We start from the raw sequence: 14,522 nt of genomic DNA, 5'->3' as shown, positions 1-14,522 counted from the left end.
AATATTCCACTTTCGGACCCCTACCCTCCTATTTTTCCAGCTCCCACACTCAGTTACTCCTGCTAATCCTCTTTACTCCTTAGGAACCTCCACTTTCTACCCATGTATCATATCCGGTCCCATTCTCACCTCATACCCAGTCCCTTGGCCCATCACTCAGGTACCCTAAAAAGCTTAGCTCCTTCCCCGCTGCCCCTCCACACTATATGCCTGGCCAACACCTCTCCTGGATGAAGTCAATCTTATTTCTGTACCTCTATTGGGTTTACTGACTGCTACTTAAGGAAAACCAGGGCAGCTCTGATGGCCCAGCGGTTTAGTGCCACCTTCAGCCTGAGGTATGATCCTGGAGACCTGGGATTGAGTCCCACGTTGGGCTCCCTGCATGGAGCCTGCTTCTCCCTCTGCCTGTGTCTCTGCCTCTGTGTGTGTGTGTGTGTCTGTCATGAATAAATAAATAAAATCTTAAAAAAAAAAAAAAAGAAGAAGAAAAGAAAGAAAAACTACACCCTGGGGAAGATGAGTGCCATGCTCTCTACATATTTTGAAATATAATCGTGTAGAAGTAAAACATGAATGAGACTCAGCAGAAAAAAAGTAAAACAATACACAAGTATACACAGCAAAGAAAATTAGGGTTCTCTCCTAAAAGCATTCCCCCCAAACATTTGCTATTAATAGTTTTGCATATGTTCTATGCATGCATTATTATTGTCTTAAACGTCGCTACACACACACATAGGAAATCACAGTAGGGATCCCTGGGTGGCTCAGCGGTTTAGTGCCTGCCTTCCGCCCAGGGCGTGATCCTAGAGTCCCAGGATCGAGTCCCACATCCGGCTCCCTGCATGGAGCCTGCTTCTCCCTCTGCCTCTCTCTGAGTCTCTCGTGAATAAATAAATAAAATCTTTAAAATAAGAAAAAAAAAGGAAATCACAGTAGCTACATTGTAGGAGACACTTCTGGGGCAACTTGCATTTTTCTTCTTCTTTTAAACTATGTCTTGGAGAGCATTTCTTCTCAAAAGGTATACACATACTTTATATACTATCTCATTCCCTTATTCATATAGAAGTTATTTACTATTTTCACCATAATGAATATCCTCGGACAGCTTTCTGGATACACGTGAAAGCCTATCTCTCCAGTGGATCCCTAGAAGTGAAATGTTTGGTCAAAGGCTATATGTAGTCAACATTTAATAAATTTAAATTAACCATTCAAAAAGGCTGCACCGAACTGCCCTCCCAAGTGCACAGCAGTCACTTTCGCAAGCTGGGCTCTCAGGGCTGCCGGGCTCTCCTCGTCTCTTTCCCCAGACCTCTCTCCCCCTCAGTCTCCACACACGTGTCTCTCTGCTCAGACCCCTTCTGCAGCCTCCAAACCCGCGCAAACACGCACGGCTTAGCATACGTCTCACCAAATATTTGTCGAGAAAATGGCAGTCACCGGGTCTTGCTTTCCTAATCCCCAAACCTACAAAACCCGCCGGGCCTCTCCAGTCCTTCCTGCTGTAACGACGGGGGGAGGGGCCCCTGGTCAGGCAGGGTCGGGGTGTGGGGTCGGGGCCTGCCGCCTGGCGCCCCCGGCTCCGCCTCCCCCGGGGCCCGCCGCTGCCCGCTCGCTCTCCCGGCCACTTGCGCATCCTCCTGCGGCCCCGGGCCTCTTGCCCAGACCTTAAGTGCGGGGCTCGCGGTTCCTGTCCCGGGCCCCGCGCCCCGTGCTCTGGCCTCCGAGCCGGTCCGCCCCGGGCGCCGCGCCGCCTGCCCTCTCTCCCCCCGGCTCCCGGCCGGGCCCAACCCCCGCCCCTCCTCCCGGACGTCTTCGGGCTCCGCTGCTCTAACGCCGCCGCCGCCGCGGGCTCCAGTACCTCGCACACCTGAGGAATGTAATTCTCCTTGAAGTAGCTCCTCAGCCGGGAGTCGGCGGTGCGCAGCGAGGCCATGACCCGGGCCCCCCAGACTCCGCGCCCCGCGCCCGCTAGCGCGTCCCGGCGTTGCCCTGGCAACCGCGGGGCGGGGCGGGCGCGGCCCGGGAGCCCCCCGCCCCCGCGAGCCGCCGCGAGCCGCCGGGAGCCGAGGAGAGCCGCCGGGCGTGGAGGCGGGCCCGAGCCCGGGCGGGAGCGAGGGGAAGCCCACCTCTGGACGGGGACCGCGTCCCCCAGTGAGTCCCCTCGGTGCGCGCGGTCCCTGCGCCTCCTCGCGGAGCTCCGCCCTAGCTCCGCCCCCTCGCTCCGGCCCCGCCCCCGCTCCGCCCCTGCCGCCCCGCCGGGCCGCTCGGGGCGCAGTGGGCGGTCCCTCCGTGTCAGCAGGGCCGTTTCCGGGAGGCGGGGCTCGGGCCCCATTTCCTGTGTCCTCCCGGCGCCGGCGCTCGGGCTGCGGCGGGATCCGCGGCTCCCCGCCTCGCGCGCCAGGCCCAGCGCAGCGCCCCGGCCCCAGGGCAGCATGGGCGGCGCCCGGGACGTGGGCTGGGTGGCGGCGGGCCTGGTCCTCGGGGCCGGTGCCTGCTACTACATTTACAAGCTGGCGCGGGGCCGGCGGCGAGGCGCCCGCGGGCTTCGGCTGCGCCCCTCGCGCTCGGCAGGTGAGGCCACGGGGTGCCCGGCAGGTGGCCGGGGCGGGGGGCGGGGGCGGGGGCACGGACGACGGCCCCCTCGCTGGGGCTCTGAGCTGCCGCCTGCGTCCACCTCGTCCAAAATCCCGGGGTAAAAACGCCCGGATTTTCCTGGCTGAGGGCGGCGTCCCCGCGGAGGATTGGGTGGTTTCTCAGAAGCGCGTGGGTTGCCCCTCAGGGTCAGGACCCGCCGCGGAAGGTGCGGTGGTGCCTGCGGCCGCCCCGGAGGAAGGAGGGAGGGGGCCCCGCCGCGGCGCGGAGGCCCGGGGACTCCCTGCGGTTCGGTTACGAGGTTGCGGAGGTCCCGGGGCCGCGGATGGAAGCAGCTGCCCGCGCGGGGAGCTGGGGGCGCCCCCTCCGCGACCCCCCGCGACCCAGCGCCGGGGTGGTTGCTGCCCCAAAGCCGGTGGTGCATCGGGATTCCGAGGATTTGCTGGGTGTTCTAGGATAGTGCGGGTCACGGATGCCAACCAAGAAACTCCTCCCTACAAATGGAGGAAAGAACTAAAGCTTTATTGTTGAATAAGCGCGACTCCAGATTGCCGTGCCCATCACAGGCGATCAGCTGATGGGATTGAGAAGACACACGTGTCTTCACTTCGTGTATCTGGCGGATAAAGTCTGTTTCGTGTCATCTCTGCATGTTCTGAAGATAAACAGGAACTTGTCCTCAAGAGGGCTTGACAGCACCATTCACACAGAGTCCATCCTAAATTCGCTGGTAATCGGGGTGGCTATCGCTGTTAGCTAATTGCCTTGATCCAGAGGAAAATAAGACTTCTCGGGATCTTTATGATGAGCAGGTGGTTACCACGTGGAGCCAGGCGCCAAGGCTAAACTTAGGGGTCTGCGCTCCATCTTTTGATGTTTACATTTCACATAGATGACCCCAAAAGCCCCTAAGAATGACTTTCTTACATGTAAACTGGCAAGACGGTTACTTAGCTTTTTAAAAGTCATTTGGGGCACCTGAGTGGCTCGGTGGTGGAGCGCCTGCCTTCAGCTCAGGTCATGACCCCGGGGTCCTGTGATCAAGTCCCCCATGGGGCTCCCTGCATGGAGCCTGCTTCTCCCTCTGCGTGTTCCTCTGCCTCTCTCTCTGTGTTTCTCGTGAATAAATAAAATAGTTTTTTAAATGCCATTTATATCAAAGAGAGGATTTACAGTTCTGGCTGACGTTTGAACAACAGGGGTTTAAACTGTGCAGGTTTACTTACACGAGATTTTTTTTTTTCAATAAATATATGCACAGTTCTGTAAGTGTATTTTCCTTATGTTTTTCTTAGCATTGCCTTTTCTCTAGTTTATTTTATTGTAAGAATACCGTATATAAGACATATACCAAATATGTTAATTGTTTTCAGTAAGGCTTCCAGTTAATGGCAGGCTCTTACTCAAGTTTGGGGGGAGTCCCAAGTTACACATGGATTTTTCAGCTGCTCAGAGGTTGGCACCCCTAACCCCTTGTTGTTCAAGGGTCGACTGTGTAAGTTTACTCAAGGAAATACTCTAAGAAAACAGAGTGAGGAAAAAGTCTGTTTTCCCTTTTGTCACAAAAAGCAATTTTCAAAACAAGATTTTTATTTACCTTTACTTACAAAGCCTAATTTGTTGTCTTTGTGTGAGAGATTTCTGGGTTCGGGTACCTTCTTGCTTATACTGACTCAACCTTGTGAACACTGACAGAGTCTTATTCTTAAGCTTAATTTTACCAGTTTAAGTTACGTTAGGTCAGGCATCCTACAAAGAGGCTGCTCCTGGTCCCCTCTTCCTGAAGCTGCACACCTTTATCTTGGAAGACTTGACAAGTACCCTTTTTTGCAGCAGCATCCGTAGATTTCAGAAGATGATCTTTTTTGTTTTAATTGAGATATACTTGGCATATAACATTGTATTAGTGACATACAACATAATGATTTGATATATGTTTATGTGTTTATTTGATATCAGTATATATAAGGTAAATATATTTGGTTGGATTCGATCCAAGTATTTGTACATATTGCAGAATGATCACCACGGTAAGTTCAGGTGACATGCCTCACCTCACATAGTTCCAGGTTTTTTGTTGCTGGTGATGAAAACTTTTAAGCTTTACTCTCTCAGCAACTTTAAGGTATACAAGACAGTGTTACTTGCTGATTGTCACCAAGCTGTGCATTACATCCCTAAGACTTATTTATCTTAAGCTAAGTCCATACTTCTCACCACCTTCAACCATTTTACACTCCCTCTTCACTTGCCTCCCGGCAACCCCAGTCAGTCTGTTATCTGTATTTGAGTTCGGTTTTTTTTCATTTTCTTTCTTTTTTTTTTTAGATTTTACAGGTAAGTGAAATTATGTAGTGTTTATTTTTCTTTCCTGTCTGACTTGTTTCGCTTAGAATAATGCCCTCAGAGTCCACCCCCCATGTTGTTGCAAATGATAGGATATCCTTCTTTTTTGGGGCTATATATATACACACATAGACACACACAACACACACACACACACACACACACACACTACATTTTCTTCATCTATCAGTGAGGTTGTTTCTGTGTCTTAGCTATTATAAATACTGCTGCAATGAGCATGGGGATGCCTATGTCTTTTCAATTTTTCTTCAAATAAATACCCAGAAGCAGAATTGCTAGATCGTGTGGTAGATCTATTTTTTGAGAAACCTCCATACTGTCCAGTGGCTGCACCAATTTACATTCCCACCAGCAGTGCAGCAGGGTTCCCTTTTCTCCACGTCCTCACCAATGCTTGTTATCTCTTATCTTTTTGATACTAGCCATTCTGACAGATGTGAGGTGATAACCTCATTGTGATTTCGATATGCATTTTATACATGATTACCGATGTTAAGCACTATTTCATGTATCTGTTGGCCATTTATATGTCTTTGGAAAAAATAGCTATTCAGATTCTCTGCTTATTAATGATTATTTGGGTGGGTTTTTTTCTGTTGAGTTGCATGAGTTCTTTATATATTTTGGATATTAACTGCCTATCAGATATATGGGAAAAATTTCTCCCATAGGTAGCCTTTTCATTTTATTGATGATTTCCTTTGCTGTGCAGAGGTTTTAAATTTGATATAGTCCACTTGTTTATTTTTGTTGCTTTTGGTTTTGGTGTCAAATCTAAAAAATCCCGCAAAGACCTTTGTCAAGGAGTTTGATGGTTTGAAATCGTATGTTCAAGGCTTTGGTATGAGTCGGTTTTTGTATATGATCTAAGATGGTGATCCAGTTTTTTTGTTTTTTGTTTTGTTTTTTTTTTACATGTGGCTCTCCAGTTTTCCCAGCACCATTTACTGAAGAAACTGTCTTTTCCCCATTGTATTTCTTCAGCTTTGCCATAAATTAATTGATAATACTTGTATAGGTTTATTTCTGTGCTATCCCTTCCATTGATCTGTGTGTCTGTTTTTATGCCAATACCCTACAGTTTTAATTACTGTAGCTTTGTCATGTATTTTGAAATCAGGGAGCATAATGCCTCCAGCTTTGTTCTCAAGATTGCTTCGGCCATTTGGGGTCTTTTGTCGTTCCATACAAATTTTAGGATGGTTTGATCTATTTCTGTGAAAATGCCATTGGGATTTTGATAGGGATTGCATTGGATCTCTAAGTTGCTTTGGGTAATATGGACATTTTAATAATATTCTTCCAATCCACGAGTATGAATAACTTACCATTTATTTGTGTCTTTAATTTCTTTCATCAGTGTCACAGTTTTCATTGTACAGGTCTGTACACCACCTTGGTTAAATTAATTCCTAGGTATTTTGTTCTCTTTGATGTAATTGTAAATGGAATTGTGGGGCGGCCTGGGTGGCTCAGTGGTTTGGCACTGCCTTCAGCTCAGGACGTGATCCTGGAGGCCCGGGATCGAGTCCCACCTTGGGCTCCCTGCATGGAGCCTGCTTCTTCCTCTGCCTGTGTCTCTGCCTCTCTTTCTCTGTGTCTCTCATGAATGGATTAATGGAATCTTTAAATAAATAAATGGAATTGTTTTTCTTAATTTCTCCTTCTGATGGTATGTCATTAGTGTATAGAAATGCAACTCACTTTCTTATATTGAGTTTGTATTCTGCAGCTTTGCTGAACCTGTTTATTCTCAGCTTTTTCATGGAGTTTTGAGGGCTTTCACTACCTAATATAATGTCATTTGCAGAGAATTTTACTTTTTCCTTTTTGATGTGGATGTTTGTTATCTCTCTCTTGCCTAAATGCTCTAGCCAAGACTTCCAGTACTATGTTGACTAGAAGTGATGAGAGAGGACATCCTTGTCCTGTTCTTGATTTTAGAGGAAAATCTTTCCAGTTTTTCACCATTGAGTATGATGTTAGCTGTGGGTTTGTCCTTTATGGCCTTTAGTATATTGAGGGACATTCCCTCTGCATCCTCTTAGTTGAGAGTTTTTACCATGAATGGATGTTGGATATTGTCAAATGCTTTTTCTACATCTGTTGAGAATATCACCTGATGTTTATCCTTCATCTCCTTACTGTGGTATATTCTGCTGATTGACTTGCAGCTGTTGAGCCATCTTTGCATCCGAAGGGTACATTCCATTCAATCATGGTGTATGAGGTTTTTAATGTATTGTTGGCTAGCATTTTGAGGCTTTTTACATAGGTATTCATCATGGATATTGGCCTGTAAATTTCTCTCTTATGGTGTCTTTGATTTCGGTATCAGGGTAATACTGGCTTTGTAAAATGAGTTTAGAAGTGTTCCCTTCTCTTCTGTTTTTTTGGAAGAGTTTGAGGATTGGTATCCTTCTTTGTAGAATTTGGTAGAATTTATTAGTGAGGCTCTGGGGTCTTGGACTTTCGTTTGTTGGGAGATTTTTGATTACTGATTAGATCTCCTTACTAGTAATTGGTCTGATCAGGTTGTTTTTTTTTTTTTTTTTCAATCAGATTTTTCATTTCTTCAAGTCAGTCTTTGTAGGTTGTATATTTCTAGGAATTTTTCCATATCTTCTAGATTGTCCAATTTGTGGCATATAGTTGTTCCCGATACTCTCTTAAGATCCTTTGTATTTTTGTGTTATCAATTGTAATGTCTCCTTTTTCACCTCTCATTTCATTGAGTCCTCTCTTTTTTTTCTTGGTAAGTGCAGTTAATAGTTTGCCTATTTTGTTCATCTTTTCAGTAAACCAATTCTTAGCTTCATTGATCTTTCTATTTTCTTTCTATTCTATATTTCATTTATTTCTGCTCTGATCTTTGTTCTTTCGTTCCTTCTGACTTTGGGCTTTGTTCTTTTTATGGGTCCTTGAGGTGTAGAGTTAGGTTGTTTATTTGAAATCTTTCTTGTTTCTTTTTTTTTTTTTAAAGATTTTATTTATTTATTCATGAAAGACACAGAGAGAGAGGCAGAGACACAAGCAGAGAGAGAAGCAGGCTCCATGCAGAGAGCCTGATGTGGGATTCGATCCCAGGACCACAGGATCACGCCCTGGGCCAAAGGCAGGCACTTAACCACTGAGCCACCCAGGCATCCCTCTTGCTTGTTTCTTAATGTAAGCATTTATCACTGTGTACTTCCATCTTAGAACTGTCTTTGCTTCACTCCATAAGTTTTGGTATGTTGCATTTCTATTTTCATTTGTCTCGATATTTTTTTATTTCTCCTTTGATTTCTTCTGTGACTCACTGATTGTTCAGTAGCATGTTTAATCTCCATATATTTGTGAATTTTCCATTTTTCTTCTTGTCGTTTATTTCTAGTTCACTACCTTATAGTTGAAAAAGATGGATGATATTATTTCAGTTTTCTTAAGCTTATTAAGACTTATTTTGTGACCTACTGTATGATTTGTCATGGAGAATGTCCCATGTGTGCTTAAGAAGAACATCTTATTTTGCTTTTAATAGAATGTTCTGTAAATGCCTGTATCAAGTTCATTTGGTCTAACATATCCAATGTTTCCTTACTGATTTTCTGTCTGGGTGACCTATCCATTGATGAAAGTGAAGTATTGAAGTTTCCTACCATTGTCTTGTAGTCTACTTCTCCTTTTATGTCTGATTATATTTGCTTTATATATTTAGATGCTCCCGTGTTGGGTGCATACATATTTACAAATGTTATATGCTCTTATTGGATTGATCCTTTTATCATTATATAATTATCTTCTTTGTCTCTTATTAGAATCTTTGTTTTAAAATCTATTTTGTCTTGGGGTGCCTGGGCAGCCCAGTTGGTTAGGCGTCTGTCTTCAGCTCAGGTCGTGATTTCAGGGTGCTAGAATCAAGTCCCACATAAGGCTCCCTGCTCAGCGGGTTTCTGCTTCTCCCTCTCTCTCTCTCTATCCCTCCCCCTGCCCATGCTCGTGCTTGCTCCCCGTTCTCTCTCTTAAATAAATAAAATCTTAAAAAATTAAAATAAAATCTATTTTGTCTGATATAAGTATAGCTACCCCAGTTTTTTTATAGTTTGCATTTGCATGGAATATCTTTTTCTCTCCTTTCACTGCACTTTCAGTATGTGTATCCATAAAACTGGAGTGAGTCTCTTGACAGCAGGTAGTTAGTGTTACATTGTGATTTTGAATCAGAATAATTCTTCATCCTCATTTCTGGCACAAAGCTCCTAAAACCTTCAGAATTTTCTAAGTGCTGTGAACAATAAAGGTATCTTTTGTTATGTTAATGGTAACTATTGGAAAGTCCGTTGGGATGGGGTCTTGTAGCCAGGGAGTCAAGCATGTGATTAGAGGGTAATAAACTGTGCTCAGTTTGCAGCGCGTATACTAAAATTAGAGGACAATAAACCTAGTAAGTAAAATTTTCTGAGTTGTGCGAGCTGCTCTAGCAAATTAATTGCAACCACGGTGGAGGCTGGTGAAATCTCTGATCTATACCTAGTTAATCAGAAGCACTGGGGACAACTTGGCCTTGCCCCCTGGCATGCAAAGTGAGGGGAGGGGGGGGGGCAGCCTTTGAGGGGCTGAAGCTGGAATCTGTGGGATCTGATGCAGGTGGATCATGTCAAAATTGAGTTGAATTGTAGAACCAGTTGGTGTCCAAGAATTGCTTGGTGCTCTGGAAACACTCACCATATGTTATAATGGGTGACCAGAATCAGAATGTGAATTGGGTCTTGTTTTTTGTTTTTTTGTTGTTGTTGTTTTTGTGTTTTAGTTTTATCCCTTCAGCCACTCTGGACTTTTTGCCTGGAGGATTTACTCCATTTACATTTAAAATAATTTTCAGTAGGCATGAACTAATTGCCACTTTGTTAATTGTTTTGTGGCTATTTTGTAATTCCTTTATTCCTTTCTTCTCTTGCTCTCTTTGGGATTTGATGATAGTGGTAGGTTTAGGTTCCTTTCTCTTTAATGTTTGTTTATCCACCATAGGTTTTTGCTCTGTGGTTACCATGAGGCTTACGTAAAACCTCTCATAACAGTCTGTTTTACATTGATAATAACTAGAGTTTGAGTGCATTCTAAAACTCTACATTTTACTCCCCCCACATACACGTATTTTATATTTCTGATATCACAATTTATAATTCTTTTTGTCTTCTGTATCCCTTAACAGATTATTGTACTGATAGCTATTTTTTACAATGACTTTTAGCGTTCATACTAGATTTATAAGAAAAGTGATTTACCCACCATCATTATACTATTGTGAACTTAACTATGAATTTATCTTTACCAGCAAGATTTACACTTGATTGTGTTTTCCTACTACTAATTAGAACCCTCTTGTTTCAGCCTCAGGAAATTCCTTTAACATTTCTTAAAAGGCCAGACTAGTGGTGCTGAACTCTTTCAGCTCTTGCTTATCTAGAAAATACTTTCTCTCCTTTATTTATGAAAGACAGTTTTGCCAGTTAGAGTATTCTTGTTTGGCAGGGTTTTTTTCTTCCAGCACTTTGAATATACCATGACACTACCCTCTGGCCTGCAGTTTTGGCTAAAAAATTCTGCTCATTCTTATCGTGTAATTTGTTTTTCTCTTGTTGCTTTTTAAGATTTTCTCCTTGTCTTTAACTTTTGACTTTTTAAAAAGATTTGATTTGTTTATTTGAGAGAGAGAGCATGAGTGGAGGAGGGGCAGAGACAGAGGGAGAAGCAGACTCTGCTGTGCGTGGAGCCAGGCATGGGGCTCGATTCTAGGACCCCAAGTTCATGACCTGAACTGAAATCAGGTGCTTAACTGACTGAGCCACCCAGGCTCCCCAACTTTTGACATTTTTATTATAATGTGTCTTGCTTTGGGCCTCTCTGGGTTCCTCTTACTTGAAACTCTCTTTGGTTCCTGGATCTGGATGTCAGTTTCCTTCCCCAGGTTAGAGAAGTTATTTCTTCAAATAAATTTTCTGCCCCTTTCTATTTTCTCCTTCCAGGACCCCTATAATGCGAATGTTGGTTAACTTGATGTTGTTATCCCATAGGTCCGATAAGCTATCTTCACTTTTTTTTTTTTTTAACCTGCTCTAATTGGATGAGTTCTCCTGCCCTATCTTGGAGTTCACTGATCCATTCTTTTGCTTCATCTAGTGTGTTTTTGAATCCCTCTAATAGATTGTTTTTGTTGTTGTTTTCAGCTCAGTTATGATATTTTTCAGCTCTGTGACTTCTCCTTGGTACTTTCTTACATTTTTCTGTCCAGTGCCATGTAGGAAATGAACCTTACTATTCACCTGTTCCCAGCTCTTGATCATCTCTCCAAACTCTGTGATTGTCCAGGCAGTCTGTTTTTAATAGTTGAGGGTGTGCCAAGACCCATCAGTGTCCCAAAGGGGAGGATCTCCTTCAGTGCTTAGAGGCTGATTAGAAGCCAGACCTTCAGGTAGCAGCTTTTAAAGTGTGGAAGTATACCTGTCAGTGAAGACAGAGAGGGGTGTTTGTCTGAACCTTCCGAACTGAGCCCTGGAGTGATGGCTGATTGTGAACTATTTCTTTGCTACCATCCCACTGAACCTGTGAACACAAGCCCTGCTGGCTGCCAGAACCAGGTGGTCAAGGGCATGTCTTGGATAGCATCCACAAAAACAAGGGCTGCTTTCTGGGAGATAATAGCAACCTGGCATGAGGCACAGGGAGAGTGCAAAGGTGGTGCCCATCCAGTTTCCCCATCTTTGGAGAGTATTGCTGTCCATCCCTTGATGTTTGTTAAAATAGAAGCCTGCCCTTCACGCTGCCTCGCAGTTATGAAGATAAGCAAAGAGGCCTCAGTCTATGCCTCTGCTGGCCCCAGGGGGTTAGCTGTGCTTCACATGTGCAAGCCCTTTAAAAACTGTCTCTCAGTTTGTTGTAGCCTGGGGGGGTCTAGTGGATGCAAGACTTGTTGGCTTTCAAAGCTAGATGTTGGAAGTCCATATCTCAGGTAGAAGTCTTAAAAGCTGGAACACGGGATGTGGGGTCCAAAGCCCTTTCTCCTCAGGGAGAAGCTGGAGCTGTGAGTTTCCTCCTGCTGGTGTGTTGCTGCAGTGAGGCTGGTGTTTATGGCAAGATTGTGTTTCATCTTCTTCTACCAGTTTTAGTGTGGGTTTTTTTTTTTTTTTTCCTCATTTCTAGATTTCTTTCAGAGGGAATTACTCTCTATGTAGCTATAGATTCAGTGTGTCTGGGTGAGGAGGTCAGTTCAGGATTTTCTTGTGTCACCATCTCAAACCAGAGCCAAGTGATTTTTTTTTTTATTTTTTTTTTTGGTCTTCAACTTAAATTGTAATTCCTTACTGCTAAGACTGTTTGAGAGCACTGAAAAAGATGGAAATAGTCGCAAATTCATTTATTTAACAACCTGATACCAAAACCTGATAAGGAGAACATGAAAAAACTATAAATCTGTCTCAATTATGAATAAGATATAATGATTTCAGTAAAATATTAGCAAATCAAATCCATCAGGGCATTAAAGTAGTGATGCACGAGGCCAAGTGGATGCATAAGGAAGATTCATATTGGGAAATATAATAATGTAATTTATAGCATTAATAGATTAAAAGTAAAAACACATGACCTCATAATAAAAGGACATTTGAATATTATTCTTTCTGATAAACTTTTTTGTTATTTTTATACATTACAAAGTGATCCCCATGATAACTCTAGTTACTGTCTGTCATAAAAAATTATTACAATACTATTGATGACTTTCCCTGTGCTTCCTATACATTCCCATGATCTATTTATTTTATAACTGGATGTTTGTACCTCTTAATCTCCTGCACCCAAATCCCTCCCACTTCTGGTAACCAACAGTTTGTTTCTTGTATCTATGAGTCTGTTTCTGGTTTTTGTTTTGTTTGTTCCACCTATAAGTGAAGTCGTGTGGTATTTGTTTTCCTCTAACTCATTTCACTTAGCATAAGACCCTCGAGGTCCATCCATGTTGTTGCAAATGGCAAAATTTCACTTATTTTTATGGCTGAATGATATTCCATTGTGTATATATACTACTACTTTTTTAAATATTTTATTTATTTTATTTATTCATGAGAGACAGAGAGAGAGAGAGGCAGAGACACAGGCAGAGGGAGAAGCAGGCTCCGTGCAGGGAGCCCGACGTGGGACTTGATCCCAGGTCTCCAGGATCATGCCCTGGGCTGAAGGTAGTGCTAAACTGCTGAGCTACCCGGGCTGCCCCATACTACTACTTCTTTACCTATTCATTTATCAGTGGACACTTAGATTGCTTCCACACCTTGGCTATTATAAAAAATGCTGCAAGAAAGGAGTACGTGTATTTCTTTTTTTTTTTTTAATTTTTATTTATGATAGTCACAGAGAGAGAAATAGAGAGAGGCAGAGACATAGGCAGAGGGAGAAGCAGGCTCCATGCACAGGGAGCCCGATGTGGGATTTGATCCCGGGTCTCCAGGATCGTGCCCTGGGCCAAAGGCAGGCGCCAAACTGCTGCGCCACCCAGGGATCCCGAAGTACGTGTATTTCTATTCAAATTAATGTTTCCATTTTCTCCAGATAAATAACCCAGAAGTGGAATTGCTGGATCCTATGGTAATTGTATTTTTAGATTTTTGAGGACTCTCCAGACTGTTGTGTATAGCGGCTGCACCAGTTTACATTCCCACCAGCAATGCATGAGGGTCCCCTTATCACTACATCCTCACCTACCTTGTTATTATTTGTGGTTTTGGTAATGGCCAGTCTGGCAGGTGTGAGGTGATAGCTCACTGTGGTTTTGATTTGCATTTCCCTGATGATTAGTGATTTTGAGCAGCTCTTCATGGACCTGCTGGCCATCTGTATGTCTGCTTTGAAAAAATGCCTATTCAAGTAGTCTGCCCACTTTTTAATCCAGTTTTTTGTTTTCTGCCACATATATGTGTACCAAATTACACTTGAAAGATGCATAGGCACCTTTGGAACCAGTTACAAGTCTTAGATCGACTCCTTTCCTTTTTTTTTTTTTTTAATAGCTGAGAAAGCTGAGACCCCTAAGAGATTGAGTGACTTGCCTGCACTTTGTATTTTCCTTTCTCTGGTTTTTGCTACTAACTACATGTGTGGCTTCAGGCAAATCCTTAAACAATCCTGCCTTCAGTTCCCTGGTGTGTAAAAAGAGAAATTTGGATGAACACCCCCCCCCCATATTCTTTCCATTCTAAAAATCTGTTTTTGTCATTGTTTCACTTTTCAAATCTCTTGGGAGTGAAATATTGCTTTATAAAGTGCAAATGAGGCAGGTAATGGATTCAGGAGTAAAAGCATAGTCCAGAGGCCCTAAGTATAAAACTTAGGAGTGAGAAAAAGCTGGTTTTTCGGCTTTTAAATTTCCTGAACAGGTTTCTTATTTGGCTTTCTCAGGAGGACATAGCACTTACTGTTTCCCACAATCTGAATACTTGTCCCTTTCCGTCATATTTGTCGGTGATTCATCTTTAAGCAGTATACTTAATTATCTTCATTACGGGAGTAATATG

The 14,522-nt window shown here is 43.7% G+C and overlaps 2 protein-coding genes across 13 annotated transcripts in view; one reads left to right on the top strand and one right to left on the bottom strand.

Moving 5' to 3' along the window:
* The window catches only part of FBXL13 (F-box and leucine rich repeat protein 13), a 204,693-nt gene extending 202,487 nt beyond the window's left edge, over positions 1–2,206 (bottom strand). For 10 of the 12 annotated variants that reach the window (XM_049096633.1, XM_049096637.1, XM_049096635.1 and 7 more), the window contains exon 1: positions 1,871–2,004. In XM_049096633.1, the coding sequence (XP_048952590.1) occupies positions 1,871–1,945 (75 nt within the window). In that variant the 5' untranslated portion in view covers positions 1,946–2,004. Of the gene's footprint in view, positions 1–1,870; positions 2,005–2,138 lie in introns of those variants that run through there. The other 2 variants (XM_049096636.1, XM_049096634.1) reach the window with 2 other exon arrangements.
* A 152-nt stretch (positions 2,207–2,358) lies between these two features.
* The window catches only part of ARMC10 (armadillo repeat containing 10), a 25,812-nt gene continuing 13,648 nt past the window's right edge, over positions 2,359–14,522 (top strand). The window contains exon 1 of the mRNA XM_025449551.2: positions 2,359–2,583. Coding sequence (XP_025305336.1) covers positions 2,445–2,583 — 139 coding nt within the window. The 5' untranslated portion in view covers positions 2,359–2,444. The remainder of the gene's footprint in view (positions 2,584–14,522) is intronic.

Source organism: Canis lupus, chromosome 18 (assembly GCF_003254725.2).
Source record: "Canis lupus dingo isolate Sandy chromosome 18, ASM325472v2, whole genome shotgun sequence".
NCBI classification, from domain to species: domain Eukaryota; kingdom Metazoa; phylum Chordata; class Mammalia; order Carnivora; family Canidae; genus Canis; species Canis lupus.
This window is presented reverse-complemented; position numbering and strand designations above follow the sequence as displayed.